Consider the following 13,777-nt stretch of genomic DNA (forward strand, 5'->3'; position numbering starts at 1 on the left):
TTATTATTGTTCTTGTTATTGATGCCATTGTTGGATAGGACAGAGAGAAATGGAGAGAGGAGGGAAGATGGGGGGGGGGAGAAAGACAGACACCTGCAGACCTGCTTCACCACTTGTGAAGCGACTCCCCTGCAGGTGGGGAGCTGGGGGCTTGAACTGAGATCCTCATGCCGGTCCTTGGGCTTCGCGCCACGTGCGCTTAACCTGCTGCCTGACTCCCCAGGTGAGAACCTTTTATGCAGCTCTCTGAAAGCAGGCCCTGTCTCCCATGAGCACTTCTCTGAAACCCCCTGAAGAAAAACTCTTCTGTGCTGTTCTTGAAGGGAGGTTGGCATCTTTATTATTTGTAGGGTTAAAAGCAAAAACAAATCTCAACATAGATTCTAATGGGAAGGGTTTTCTTTTCTATAGCTCCCATAAAAAGGAAGGTTTTCTATGGACCTTTCTAAAGATGTGCCTAAGGTTCTGGTTGGAACTCAGTGTCCTTCTTGTTCCCTGTCTCCGCCAGGGGAGAACAAGGAGGAGGACAGCAGTGTGATTCATTATGACAACGAGGCCATCGCCCGGCTGTTGGACAGGAACCAGGATGCAACTGAGGACACTGACGTACAGAATATGAATGAGTATCTCAGCTCCTTCAAGGTGGCACAGTATGTGGTACGGGAAGAAGACAAGGTGAGAGGCTGGGGCCAAACAGTGCCCTTTACTGGACCTCAAAGTCAGGACAGGCAACTCCTTTTTTCTTATGTTTCTTATCTGATCTTACCAACATAGAGCCCAACAAAGAACAGTAGTCGATCTCAAACAACTTAATGAGACTATGGAGGAAAACTTTGGCACAGAAAGTGCCAATAAACATAGAAAGGTACCTTCAAGAATAGGAGGAACCCAGAGGGCTTTAAAGGAGAAGTTTAGAGAAGGAAGAATTAACAGACATGCATTGCAGGCAAGAGGTAGGGAAAATGTACTGCGTCCAGGAAATGTCTACAGTTGATCAGATTACAAACAGTGAGAGTGGATAGGCTGAGGCAGGAGTGTAGGGGTTCTGTTAGCTGTGGAAGGGCTGGATGAAGGGGGGTGGTGGTCACTAGGACTCATTCTGCTGCCCTTTAGATCGAGGAAATAGAACGAGAGATCATCAAGCAGGAGGAGAATGTGGACCCTGACTACTGGGAAAAGCTGCTTAGGCATCACTATGAGCAGCAACAGGAAGACCTGGCCCGGAATCTTGGCAAGGGCAAAAGGGTCCGAAAGCAAGTCAACTACAACGATGCTGCTCAGGAGGACCAAGGTGAGAGCACTGCCGCCGATGTAGGAATAGGCAGGGGACGGGGGCTCGTGCTGTTGCACCAGTTGAGCGCACGTTACAATGCACAAGGAACCGGGTTCAAGCATCCAGTAGGGGAAAGCTTTGTGAGTAGTGAAGCAGTGTGGCAAGTGACTCTGTCTCTCTCCCTCTCTATCTCCCTCTCCTCTCTCAATTTCTGGTTGTCTATCCAATAAATAAATAAAGATCATAAAAAAATAGAACTTTAAAAAAGAACAGATGGGAGTCAGGCAGTAGCGCAGCGGGTTAAGTGCAGGTGGCGCAAAGCGCAGGGACCGGCGTAAGGATCCTGGTTCGAGCCCCCGGCTCCCCACCTGCAGGGGAGTCGCTTCACAGGCGGTGAAGCAGGTCTGCAAGTGTCTGTCTTTCTCTCCCCCTCTCTGTCTTCCCCTCCTCTCTCCATTTCTCTCTGTCCTATCTTATAACAACGACATCAACAACAGTAACTACAACAATAATAACTACAACAACAATAAAAAGACAACAAGGGCAACAAAAGGGAAAATAAATAAATAAAAAACAGAGAAGAGGGTTTTTGGAGACTAGGGGCATGGGAGAGAACGAGAAAGTGCCCTAGAGATCAGACCTTTGCAAAGGGAAAAAGATTAGGAAGGACTGGTAGAAGCTACTTGTAGGCTGGGTAGGTTTGCAGGCAGTCTAGGCTTTCTGACTCATGTGAACACCCAAGGGTCCTTGCTTAGAGTGGGTTATGTGAGAGTCGGGAAGGAACCTGAGATAAGGTAGTTAGGCAGTAGACACAGTTAGGGATATGTGACCCAAAAATCACCCCTGGAAAAGTGAAGGGGCAGAAGTGTCTGAGGGGAGGATCCAGGCAGGATATTGTCATCCAAGCTTATCTAAGGAACTGTCACTGATTGTGAAGCCCTTTCCTTCATAGACAACCAATCAGAATACTCAGTGGGCTCAGAGGAGGAGGATGAAGACTTTGATGAGCGTCCTGAAGGTAACACCTGTTTTGTCAGCTTTCTACCATAGCTTTTCCCATCTCACTTCCCAGTATACTTTAAGCCTCCTGCTTTTCTACAAGTAAATGCCTGTCTTGAAGAAAAACAAGAGTGCAGACAAACAAACAAAAGGAAATGCAAAATGCACATAATCTCATCACTGTTAAGAAAGTGACATATTTAACCATACAGATTTAGCCCTACTTGAGAGATCAAGCAATAAAAGTTACCTAATTTTACATTCCTACCAGTAATCTTTTTTTTTTTTTTTTTAAACCAGTGCACTGATCAGCTCTGGCTTATGATGGTGCAGGGGACTGAACCAGGGACAGTGGAGCCTCAGGCAGGAGGGTCTCTTTGCATGACCATTATGCTGTGTACCCCTACCACACCCCCATTTTATTTTAGTGAGAGGTACAGAGAAGAGGTTGAAAGACCAGAACACTGCTAAGTTCTGGCTTACTATAGCGCTGAGGATTTCTGAGCCTCAGGAATGAGAGTCCTTTTGCATAAACATTATGCTATTTCCTCAGCCCTGCTACTAATCTTTCATATATATATATATGTTTTTGTTTTTCCCTACCAGAGTGCTGCTCAGCTCTGGCTTGTGGTGGTGCAGAGGACTGAGCCTGGGACTTTGGAGCCTCCGGCATGAGAATCTGTTTGCATAACCATTATACTATCTACCCCCCACCCAAGTCCTTTTGCATAAACATTATGCTATATCCTCAGCCCTACTAGTCTTTCAATATGATATGATTCTTTTAATCTGGCGTGATTCTTTTTGACCTATTAGATTAAGTAGCATTGAAAGCGCAAGGAAGAAAATTTGAAGAGTCTCAGACATGAAAATATTTTAGGTGTGTCGTGTGAGCGTAGGGCGCTAGGAAAGAGTAAAAGATACAGGGTGTGATGTTCCTGCTAACCAGAGTCACCCTCCCTCACTCCCCAGGACGACGACAGTCAAAGAGGCAGCTCCGGAATGAAAAGGATAAGCCACTGCCTCCACTGCTGGCTCGAGTTGGGGGCAACATTGAGGTTAGAGCGAGGCCCAGGGCCCTAGGTTCCCTAGTGAAGTCACTGAGGGAATAACGGGTTAAGAGTTGAGATCCTGTCAATTTACTGTCACGCCTGCTCCCTTCTCAGGTACTGGGATTCAATACCCGCCAACGGAAGGCTTTCCTCAATGCAGTGATGCGGTGGGGTATGCCGCCACAGGATGCCTTCACCACTCAGTGGCTCGTGCGGGACCTGAGGGGCAAGACTGAAAAGGAGTTCAAGTAAGTGGGTGATACAGGGCAGAACTGGATGAGAGGGTACGAGCTTTGGGTTTTCTTCCTCTTGGCCACCATATGATGTGATCTTACTCAGCTGATCCTCATGCTCCCACATAAGCAAAACAACGTTTCCTGGCTCGGTTTCCTGGAAGGTGGACTCAGTCTGCTCCACCTCCCCTCAGACGAGCCTAGAGCAAAGAGGCTAGGTCTCCTTCCCTATGGGAAAGGCGGTTAAGAAAGGAGCCTCACTGGGGCAGTCCTTGCCTTACATTTACTCAACCAGGATTACCTGGCAGGGGAGCTGGTAGGAAGGATGAAAGGCTGACTGATGGGGCCTAGGAATGAAATACTAAGACCCAGAAGGTGGAAATAAAAGGGGGAGGGCCAGAGAGGGTAGTTACAATTTGAAGGACTGATGATGATGATTGGAAGGCCCGGGGAGGATCCCTGGAGGTACCAAATGCACTTGGGGTTCAGTGATACACCCCCTGCTCATTGCTCCAAGGTGCCCTTCCTAAGACTCCTAACCCACATCCTACCAATGCTTCTTAGGGCCTATGTGTCTTTGTTCATGCGCCATCTTTGTGAGCCTGGAGCAGATGGCTCTGAGACTTTTGCTGATGGGGTCCCACGAGAGGGACTGAGTCGCCAGCAAGTGTTGACCCGAATTGGAGTCATGTCTCTTGTCAAGAAGAAGGTATTGGTCTTCCCCTCACCCAAAGAATTAGGCCATATTTCCTCTGCCTTGCTTCCCTGAATGCCCAATTCAGACTGATGCAAGACGAGATATCAGGGCCTGGAGCTGACTCCTGGCCCCTATCACTCTCTAACCCTTCAGGTACAGGAGTTTGAGCACATCAATGGACGCTGGTCAATGCCTGAGCTGATGCCCGACCCCAGTGCCGACTCTAAGCGCTCCTCCAGAGCCTCCTCTCCTACCAAAACATCTCCCACCACCCCTGAGGCTTCTACTACCAACAGTCCTTGCAACTCTAAACCTGGTATAAATTGAGTTGGCATGGTGGGAGCGACCGAGATGGGGGCAGTTCTGGCAGGTGCAGAAAGACTGGAGTTGGGCTGGGGGTGGGGGTTCTGCCTTCTTCATTCTACCTTTCCCCTCAGCTACTCCAGCTCCAAGTGAGAAAGGAGAGAGCTTAAGGACACCTCTTGAGAAAGATGATGTGGAAAACCACGAGGAAAAACCAGAGAAGAATAGCAAAATTGGGGAGAAGATGGAGACAGAGGTTTGTGGCTGCCTGGCTTCCCCTAAGGGGAGGATATGAAAGGTTCTTGGAGGTGAGGTGCCCGGGAGCTAGCTCTCCACTTCATCCTGGCTCCATTGTCTTTACCAGGCTGATGCCCCCAGCCCAGCCCTGTCTCTGGGGGAGCGGCTAGAAACCAGAAAGACCCCTCTAGAAGATGAGGTGCCAGGAGTACCTGCAGAGATGGATCCTGAAACTGGGTACCGGGGGGACAGAGAGAAGTCAGGTGGGTGCATGGCTTTAAGAGTGATGGGGGACTTAGAACTTGGGGGACTCCCTCTCCTGGGGCTAGGGGATTAGCATGACATCCTTCCTTCCTGTCCCCTACCTCCTCCCACAGCAACAGAGTCGACGCCAGGAGAGAGGGGGGAGGAGAAGCCGTTGGATGGACAGGAACACAGGGAGAGGCCGGAGGGGGAAACAGGGGATTTGGGCAAGAGAGGTAATGGGTTGGAAGGACTGGAGACCTGAGTCCCTGAGGGAGTCCAGGGAGGTGGAGTCTGGGAGACCATATGCCTGGATCCTGGGTGGGTAGCTGTCCCAATGGCCAGTACAGTACAGGGAGTAGTCTAGGGACCTGGGAGGACACTGTCCTGAGGTATGAGTTCTGTCCTGTTTATCCTAGCAGATGACACAAAAGGGGACCGGGAGCTTCGGCCTGGGCCTCCTCGCGATGAGCCACGGCCCAGTGTGCGACGGGAGGAAAAAGCAGAGAAACCTCGGTTCATGTTCAATATTGCAGACGGAGGTTTCACAGGTGGGGGAATCTCACTGCTGCATCTCCTCACTGGGATTTACTCATCCTCACTGGGTGTATCATTTTGCTTGAGGCCTACTGCCTTTAATTCCAGCTAGTTTCCAATGAAATGGTGCTTGCTGTCTCTGTTCCCTGCCCTCAGACCTCATTGTTTTATATTGAGCTGTTTTTTGTTTTTTTTTAATTTCATCTCACCTTTGTTCTTATCCCCATTTGAACATTATTAGTAACTAATTTTATTCCTACCCCCTAACCTATTTCTCTTCAAGAACTTGGAGTCTTCTATAACTGTTCACTTTTTTCAGTCTACCGGTCTGTTGGACTGGATGTGTTTAGGAAGTTCTCAAGGCCTTACCTGTCTTCCATCCTCTTTTCAGAGCTTCACACACTGTGGCAGAATGAGGAACGGGCAGCTATTTCCTCGGGGAAACTCAATGAGATCTGGCACAGAAGACATGACTATTGGCTTCTGGCTGGGATTGTTCTGTATCCTTTGATACTAATATAAGAAATAAAAGACTCTCAGCCCAGAGAGAACTACAGAGACTAGTCCACACCGTGGGAAGGGGAGCTGTGCCACACTTATCAGCCCCTAAGGAAGAAGTGTCCGTACTCAGCCTAGCCCTGTTGAATTCCTTGATAGTTCCCTTCCTTCGTTGGCAGCCATGGCTATGCACGGTGGCAGGACATCCAGAATGATGCTCAGTTTGCCATTATCAACGAGCCATTTAAAACTGAAGCCAATAAAGGGAACTTTTTGGAGATGAAAAATAAATTCCTGGCCCGGAGATTCAAGGTAAGGATGAGGGAAAGAAGGAACAAAGCTGAAGAGGGGGTTAGGTCAAAAGTGGAACCAAACCCAGTTGGAATGAATGTTGGTAAGGTTAACACCTGGTTGAGTCAAGACCAGAATGCACCTGGGTAAGCACACATAGTGTGAAAAGCAAGGACAGGCACAACATCCTGTTTCGAGTCCCTGGCTCCTCACCTGCAGAGAGGTCACTTCACTAGCAGTGAAGCAGGTCGTCAGGTGTCTCTCTTTTCCCCTCTCTGTCTTAACCTCCCCTCCCAATTTCTCTCTGTCCTATCCAACAACAATAGCAATGGGGGAAAAAAATGGCCGCCAGGAGCAGTGGATTTGTAGTGTAGTGCAGGCACCAAGCTCTGTCAATAATCCTGGGGGCAAAAAACAAACAACAAAAACCCAGAGTGTAACCTCGTGTTTTAAACTGGCCTACTTAGGGGTGTGATGCTGGGGTTGTGGCAGTATTGGTGTGGAAATGGGCGTCTGCAAGCCAGCAGTGAGGGCAGTGTGGGGCTCCAGTATTGTCTAGGCCTCCACCCCTGGACTACTGCTGGCATCTCGCTGCATTCACTGCTCCTGCCCTTAGCTCCTGGAGCAGGCGCTGGTGATTGAGGAGCAGCTTCGGCGGGCGGCCTACCTGAACCTATCACAGGAACCGGCGCACCCCGCCATGGCCCTCCACGCCCGCTTTGCCGAGGCCGAGTGCCTGGCCGAGAGCCACCAGCACCTCTCCAAGGAGTCGCTGGCGGGGAACAAGCCGGCCAACGCTGTCCTGCACAAGGGTAAGGGCCGCGGCGGCCCCGCGCGGGGGAGGGCCCACAACGCTGCGTAAGTCTTCACCCCGCACCCCTCAAAATCTTCCCATCCCTGTGACCCCTTTACCCTGTGAACCACCCCCCTCTGACCTCAAACCCATGTCTAACCCAGCTGGCTAGCTGTAGCCTCTAGGACTTGTGCAGCCAACCCTTATCCATGCTTGGTAGTTTTCACATCAGTGCCCAACAGAGGAACCTTCCCCTCCAAACTCCACAAGACTGTGTACACGTACAGTGGAACTTCGTCACTGACCAACATGCCTGCCATATTGCCAAAAGTGCCTTCTCCAGGGCTCTGGCCTATGTACAGTCCACAAAGGTCCTTACCTTGAGCCACACCGATCATATCCACTCACATTTCATTCACTTCTTGAGGCAGAAACTATCGGCACCCCACCCTCTGAACCTACCCCGTGAAACTTTCCTTTCACCTTCGACCCTTCCTCCCAACTCCTCCCATTCCTCCTACCTTGACGATAACAGATTCAATTCAAAGCCCTCTAACCAGCTAATCCTACTGATGTAGAGACTAATACCTGGCCCCGCTGATTCCTGTTCTAATTCCTTGAATTTATAAATGTTGACCCTCTAATCTCCCTCTCCCTTCCCCTTAGAATTTAAAACCGTAATTCCTTAAATCTTTGACACCACTTACCCACCACCTCCCATGCCTCCTGACAGTATCCTCCCCATCACCCCAGCCTGAAAAACCACTCTTCCAGTATGGGATGTTCTGACAACTCCCCACCCCCATGTCTTCCAATGTCCTCCCCACTGCCCTTCTCTCCATACCCCCTTTCCTTTCTCTTTTCCCTCCATCTGTCCTCTGTGGTAATGTGGTCTCTTTGCCTCATTGTCTGACACATCCCTTTTTTGTCCCTGAGTCACTCTCCTTTTTCTACTTCTGTCATTTTCTTGGTCTCTGGTTCTTTGATGCCTGTGTCCTTCTCTTTTTTTCTGACTATATCTGTCCGTGTGACTATTCATCTCCGTTCCTGGCTCCATCTCGCCCTTTCCCTGTCTTTCTCTTGCCTTTCTTTATCCGTGGCCCGGGCCCCAGTTCTGAACCAGCTGGAGGAGTTGCTGAGCGACATGAAGGCGGATGTGACCCGCCTGCCAGCCACGCTGTCCCGAATACCCCCCATCGCAGCCCGCCTTCAGATGTCCGAGCGCAGCATCCTCAGCCGGCTGGCCAGCAAGGGCACGGAGCCTCACCCCACACCGGTAACCCTCTTTCCCCTCCCAACTCCAGTTCTCCCTGTCAGAACTCCTGCACACATAGAGACATTGCCATCAGAATCCCTACAGTGTGAAATACAGCTTGCTGGAACATATTCATCACCCTTGAATTTCCTTGCCTGTATGTTAGACCCCTTTAACCCCGGAGTCTGACCCATAATGTTTCTTCTGCAGCTTCTTCCCTCTTAGAGATAATGGCCCACCCATCTAATTTCCACCTACTCTCTGTTCCAGGCCTTCCCCCCGGGTCCCTACGCCACGCCTCCGGGGTACGGGGTAGCCTTCAGCACCGCACCCATAGGGGCCCTGGCCGCCGCAGGTGCCAATTACAGCCAGATGCCTGCAGGGTCCTTCATCACAGGTCAGCTGGTGACTTTCTGCTCCCTACTTTCCCAATTTGCCTTTTCCAAGCTGCATCCATGTTCAGCTACCCTTTCATTGCTCCAGTCTAGTTCACCTTCTTGGAAGTATCCAGTGTTTTATGGGGGAAGTTATTCTTGGCTTTGCTTTTACAGTCCCTTTCTTAATTCCTCTCCCATTCCCGTCAAAACCTCATCCAAGGTTTCAGTGGCTCTTACTTTGTCTATCTGTTACACCAGGAAAAGAGAATATGAAATCTGGAAGGGAGGGTGGGATAGTGAGACATATGACATCTTGTGCCACAGGGGGAATTTTTATTTTATTTTATTTTATTCTTACCAGAGCATACTCAGTTCTGGTTTGTGGTGGTGTTGGGGGGACTGAACCTGGAACTTTGAAGCCTCAGGCCTGAGTCTCTTTGCATAACCATTATACTATCTCCCTCACTATTTTATTTTATTCTTACCAGAGCACTGCTCAGTTCTCGTTTATGGTGGTGCTGGGGTTTGAACCTGGGGCTTCAGAGCCTCAGGAATGAATCTTTCTGCATAATAACCACTATGGTACTTCTTGGCCCACTTGGGGGAATCTTAGGGAGAGGAATTGATTCTGATCTTCCACCCCTACCCTGGAAAATTGGAAGTAGCATAAAGTTAGAGTATTTTATTGTTCAGGAGCAATGAAGGGGATTGAAATAGGGATTAATCCTTCCTTACCCCTTCCCCACACAGCCGCCACCAACGGCCCTCCAGTGCTGGTGAAGAAGGAGAAGGAAATGGTGGGGGCATTGGTGTCAGACGGGCTGGATCGGAAGGAACCCCGAGCCGGGGAGGTGATCTGTATAGACGACTGACCGGATCCCAGACCTGCCCTTCTCCCAGGGTCCGTCCCCGAGGCCGACCCTCAGCTCAGGCTGTGGCCCCTGCTGCCAGCCCTCCACCTTCCCCACCCCTGGGGTCGCCACTGGGCTAGGAGCCCTTTGTCCCTCAACAGCTCCTCTCTTCAAGAAAGGCCCCTTGTCTTTCTCCATTCCCATGCACTTTTCCCACCACACTGTGAAAACTGCTGGATGGGTAGGTGGTTAGCAGGGTCTTCCAAGTACCTTTATCCCCGACTGCCACACATAACACAGCTTCACAGTAAGTGGTTGTGGGGAGGAGACAGGTGGACCCTCCCCAGTCTTTATTCCTGCAATATAAGCTCCATCGCCTGCAGAAGTGGGGTGTTAGCTTTGTTTGATCTGTAGAAACTCTGGTGGGGAAAAGCTTTGAAGAGAAGAGGGAGACTTTAGAGAGGGGTGACAATGAACCCCGGGCTCCTGGGAGGGAGGGAGGGGCGACTGCATGTTTCCTTCCCTTAACTCTCCCCAAATGAAGGGTTGGAGCAGTTAGAAGGGAGGGAGTCAGTTGCCACTCACTGACTGGGTCACTTCCTGTGTACCAGCATCTTGTTTTGGGAATCATGCCCCTCCCTAAGGTCCAAGGACCACCCCAACAAAGAGTATGGTTCAGTGATACTCCCTGAAGCCAAAGAGGAGCTCCCTCCCCTAATCTATCCTTGGGACCCAGGTAACTTAGAAAGGATGGGGGAGAGCACAACAGGCCAGATGGGGAAACCCTCGCTCTGGGGTGCAGGTTCTTGACGGACTTCTATACTCCTTCCTAAAGGCCTTGATATGGACTAAATTTGAGTGGGTTGGGCAGGAGGCCTGTTCAGGGGACTACCTTGCCTTTGGGGCAAGACTAAACAGTAGAGGGTAGGCTGAGGAAATTGGGCACATCTTCCTTCAGAGGGGCCGGGGAGAGTGGCAGTTTGCATGGCGAACCCCCCACTTATCTTCGCTGCCCCTTCACTTTCTTGCTGCCCCCTTCCCAGTCTCTTTTCATACCCACTCCTAATCTGTTCCAGTCCCTTCTTCTGTATCAGGTTTATTGGTTGTACATATAAATTATACTTTCCTTTCTCTGTGTTGTTGTTTTTGAGTGGGGAGTCCTGTAGGGGGGAGGAGTGTTGCTTTGTACCATTTCATATTATCCATCTTTTTCTCTTTTAAAAAATGTTGTAACTTTTTTCTCATTTTTTTATTTCTTGGATCATCAACCAAAACTCCAGGGCTTTTTTTCCAACCCCGGTGTGATCAAGCAGAAGCAGTGCCGTGTCTGACAAGATTCAGAACTGCTTTCTATTCACCCAGTCCATTTTGATTATTAGCCTTTTCACCCTCGAGTTGCTTAGTTCCCCTAAGAGTCAATAGAAGTCACTGCAGCAACACCGCAGGGGGAAGGAGTTAACGCAGGAATCATACCTGCATAGTCTGCCAAAAATCTGAACTGCCAGACACTTCCTTGACATGCATTGTCCACTAGCGGAGCTGCTCAGCAGTTGAGAGAAACCAGACACTTGGTTCTTGAGGCTATCATAGTAAAAGTATATATAAGTCCAAAAAACATTTATTGAACACTGTATGTTAACATTGTTAACCTTGGAGATACAACAGTGATATGTCAAGTCATTGTTCTCATGGAATTTATCTAGTAAAGGACACACACATCAGGAAAAAAAAAAAAAAAAGCCAAACACAAAACACTGCAGCAGAGCACTATAAAGGGAGGGACTACACTAAGTATAATGCTGAGAAATGCCTCCACAAGAGGAAGTAGTTAAGTCAACATTGAAGGACAGGAAGATGTTAAACTATGCTTACAAAAATTGAACTTTTTACTCTAAGTTTCATGTTTTCAACTCAGGAAAATGCAACATAATATTTACTGAGCAACAATTCACTTTAGAACCTTCAGTAAACGTGTATCATTTATACCAATAGTTTTAATATTCACTCAAAGATGGTGATGTCCTACAGTGTAGGATCTGGAACAATGCACATATCATCTGGAATTCTTGTTAAAATGAAGACTTTAATTCAGTTATCCTGAAGTCATGAAATTCTACACTTCCAACAAGCTCCCAGCAATGCTGTCCTTGACTATAGTAACTGTATTGTCATAAATTATAAGATCGTCCCTTTAATCTTATTTTCTTTATAGGTAACTTGTATAAATAACACAAAATATTAAAAAATTAAATAGAGCCCCTATCAGACATATAAGTGATGTCCAATCAGGGGATACAAGTATAAAATTGTGCGATTATCTATTTCAACAGTGACTGCTTCCTTGTGGCTATAAAAAGCACAGATAGTATAAAAAGGTAACTATGATGCCTTTATCAAATGGCTTCCTTCTATCCATGATCACATCTCGTGATGAATACACCTTGGACTTTCTGACACCTGCCCTATCAGGTTGAAGGGTGGTTCTAAAATGCAGCTGGAATCCTAACTTCCTGCAGAGAGGCATCTCAATAATTTCAAGCACACAATACTGGGAGTGGGAAAACAGTCAATGTACCAACACTGAAGGGATTAAAAAAAAAACAGCTCCTTTACATGCTGGAAAGTGGTATTAACATGTCACAAGAAACCAGCCTCTTCTCTCCCATCAGTTTACAAAATATATATATATATATATTTTTCAAGCCATTGAACACAGAATTGCTATAACTGGGACCTGTTGCTCCCACACAGCCGAGCTGTCCTGGACAAAAGCCAAAGTCACAGCAAAGGAAACCGTCTGTCGTCTTCCCACGGGAATGTACACTGTGCTGTCAATCACCCCCGGGCTCCTCCATCCTGAACTCGCAAGGCTGGCACAGTCGGCAGTCGCCGGGGGCGAGTTCGTCTAGAAGCCTCCCCACCTCGGCATCCACAACCTCCCCGGGCGCCCCCTCGGGCCCTCGGCGCCTCGCCCTCCGCAGGGCCTCTGCGGGACCTACGGGGGCAGTTCGGGCGTCACCCCAGGTACTCAAGCACTCCCCGAGAATGCAGCTCCCACCTTCCTTCTGCCGCAGCTTCGCAATTCCTGTTACAGCGTACAGCGAGTCATGTGGGCAAAGTCCTTGATCTCCGGGCAGTACAGCACTGGTGGAAAGAAGCAGGGTTAGTGGCAACGGCAGGGAGCAACCCGGCGCCCGCGTTCCGGGGAGGCCCCCACCCGTCCGCGGAACCTCCAGGGGGCGGGCCCTCACCGTTGCTAGGCAGCGGGCGCCGCCAGCGGCGCGCGGGCGCCAGAACCCTGAACCAGAGCCGCCGGAGCGCGCGCCAGCCAGCGCTCCTAGGCCCCGCCCCCTCCTCGCTCTCCTCTTCCTCGTCGTCAGCACGGCCGGTTCCCCTGGTCCGGCTACTCGCCTCGTCCGGGTCGCAGTCGGCCAACTTCTTTTTCTCCAACCGCGACCACAAGTCCGGATCGACAGCGACCTCCGTGACCCCGCCGCGCGGGAGAGGGGTGGGCGCGCGGCAGAACGGGCACGTGACGATGCGACGCAGGCGCACCACGCGGGCAGCCGCTCCACCGCCGTCGCCGCGCGCCGCCAGCTCGCGCAGGCAGGCGGTGCAGAGCGTGTGGCCGCAGCGGGCGCGCGCCGTCCCGGGCAGGCGGCGGGGTGCTCGGCCCTCAAGGTTGAAGGGCCGGTAGCAGATGTTGCAGTCCAGCTCCCCCAGCTCGGGGACAGACGGCACCCTCGTCAGGAGCTGCATGGTGCCTAGTGCAGTTGGCTCAGTGAACAGAATCTTCTGACCCTCCTCCCAATAGCGAGGGCCTGGTCCTGGGGCCGGCGCCGCCGCCTCTTGCCCCTTTTAATACTGAGGCCTGCCCCTAGCAGCGTCACGCCGAGCTCGGGCCTCTCCCTTGGGCGGTATGCGTGGGGGCGGTGGAGGCATGGGAGCCGGGAATGCTGGCGATGACAACGAGGGGGAAGCAGCCCCTGTGTGCTGTGTGCTGTGTGCTGGGGCTGGGGCTGGGGCTGGGGCTGGGGCTGGGGCTGGGGCTGGGGCTGGGGCCCGTGAATGGCACACCACCCCATGTGATCTCCCTGCTAGCCTTCAGCCCCTACCCCAAGCGCACTTGCCTTTAATT

At 50.5% G+C, this 13,777-nt stretch overlaps 2 protein-coding genes and 1 non-coding gene across 26 annotated transcripts in view; 2 read left to right on the plus strand and 1 right to left on the minus strand.

Annotated features, from left to right (window-relative positions):
• CHD3 (chromodomain helicase DNA binding protein 3) overlaps positions 1-10,770 on the plus strand; it is a 35,641-nt gene extending 24,871 nt beyond the window's left edge. For 7 of the 19 annotated variants that reach the window (XM_060204331.1, XM_060204339.1, XM_060204335.1 and 4 more), the window contains exons 24-40: positions 509-675; positions 1,114-1,291; positions 2,226-2,291; positions 3,245-3,330; positions 3,439-3,572; positions 4,122-4,266; positions 4,408-4,570; positions 4,692-4,813; positions 4,922-5,057; positions 5,172-5,273; positions 5,457-5,588; positions 5,966-6,074; positions 6,252-6,384; positions 6,980-7,221; positions 8,269-8,432; positions 8,682-8,808; positions 9,539-10,770. In XM_060204331.1, the coding sequence (XP_060060314.1) occupies positions 509-675; positions 1,114-1,291; positions 2,226-2,291; positions 3,245-3,330; positions 3,439-3,572; positions 4,122-4,266; positions 4,408-4,570; positions 4,692-4,813; positions 4,922-5,057; positions 5,172-5,273; positions 5,457-5,588; positions 5,966-6,074; positions 6,252-6,384; positions 6,980-7,221; positions 8,269-8,432; positions 8,682-8,808; positions 9,539-9,779 (2,447 nt within the window). In that variant the 3' untranslated portion in view covers positions 9,780-10,770. The remainder of the gene's footprint in view (positions 1-508; positions 676-1,113; positions 1,292-2,225; positions 2,292-3,244; positions 3,331-3,438; positions 3,573-4,121; positions 4,267-4,407; positions 4,571-4,691; positions 4,814-4,921; positions 5,058-5,171; positions 5,274-5,456; positions 5,589-5,965; positions 6,075-6,251; positions 6,385-6,979; positions 7,222-8,268; positions 8,433-8,681; positions 8,809-9,538) is intronic. The other 12 variants (XM_060204340.1, XM_060204343.1, XM_060204350.1 and 9 more) reach the window with 8 other exon arrangements.
• The window catches only part of RNF227 (ring finger protein 227), a 53,822-nt gene extending 40,316 nt beyond the window's left edge, over positions 1-13,506 (minus strand). For 5 of the 6 annotated variants that reach the window (XR_009553207.1, XR_009553206.1, XR_009553204.1 and 2 more), the window contains exons 1-2: positions 12,891-13,506; positions 12,698-12,783 (exon numbers count right to left, since the gene is read on the minus strand). Coding sequence is in view for 1 of the 6 variants with exons in the window: in XM_007522331.3 (XP_007522393.1) it covers positions 12,728-12,783; positions 12,891-13,398 (564 nt within the window). In the remaining 5 variants the exon portion in view is untranslated. Of the gene's footprint in view, positions 1-11,239; positions 12,784-12,890 lie in introns of those variants that run through there. The other variant, XM_007522331.3, reaches the window with a different exon arrangement.
• Positions 3,703-3,842, plus strand: LOC132542350 (small Cajal body-specific RNA 21). Its single transcript, XR_009553431.1, has one exon. It is a non-coding gene; the product is annotated as a small Cajal body-specific RNA 21 (non-coding RNA).
• Positions 13,507-13,777: the final 271 nt, after the last annotated feature.

This window comes from Erinaceus europaeus, chromosome 12 (genome assembly GCF_950295315.1).
Source record: "Erinaceus europaeus chromosome 12, mEriEur2.1, whole genome shotgun sequence".
NCBI lineage: Eukaryota > Metazoa > Chordata > Mammalia > Eulipotyphla > Erinaceidae > Erinaceus > Erinaceus europaeus.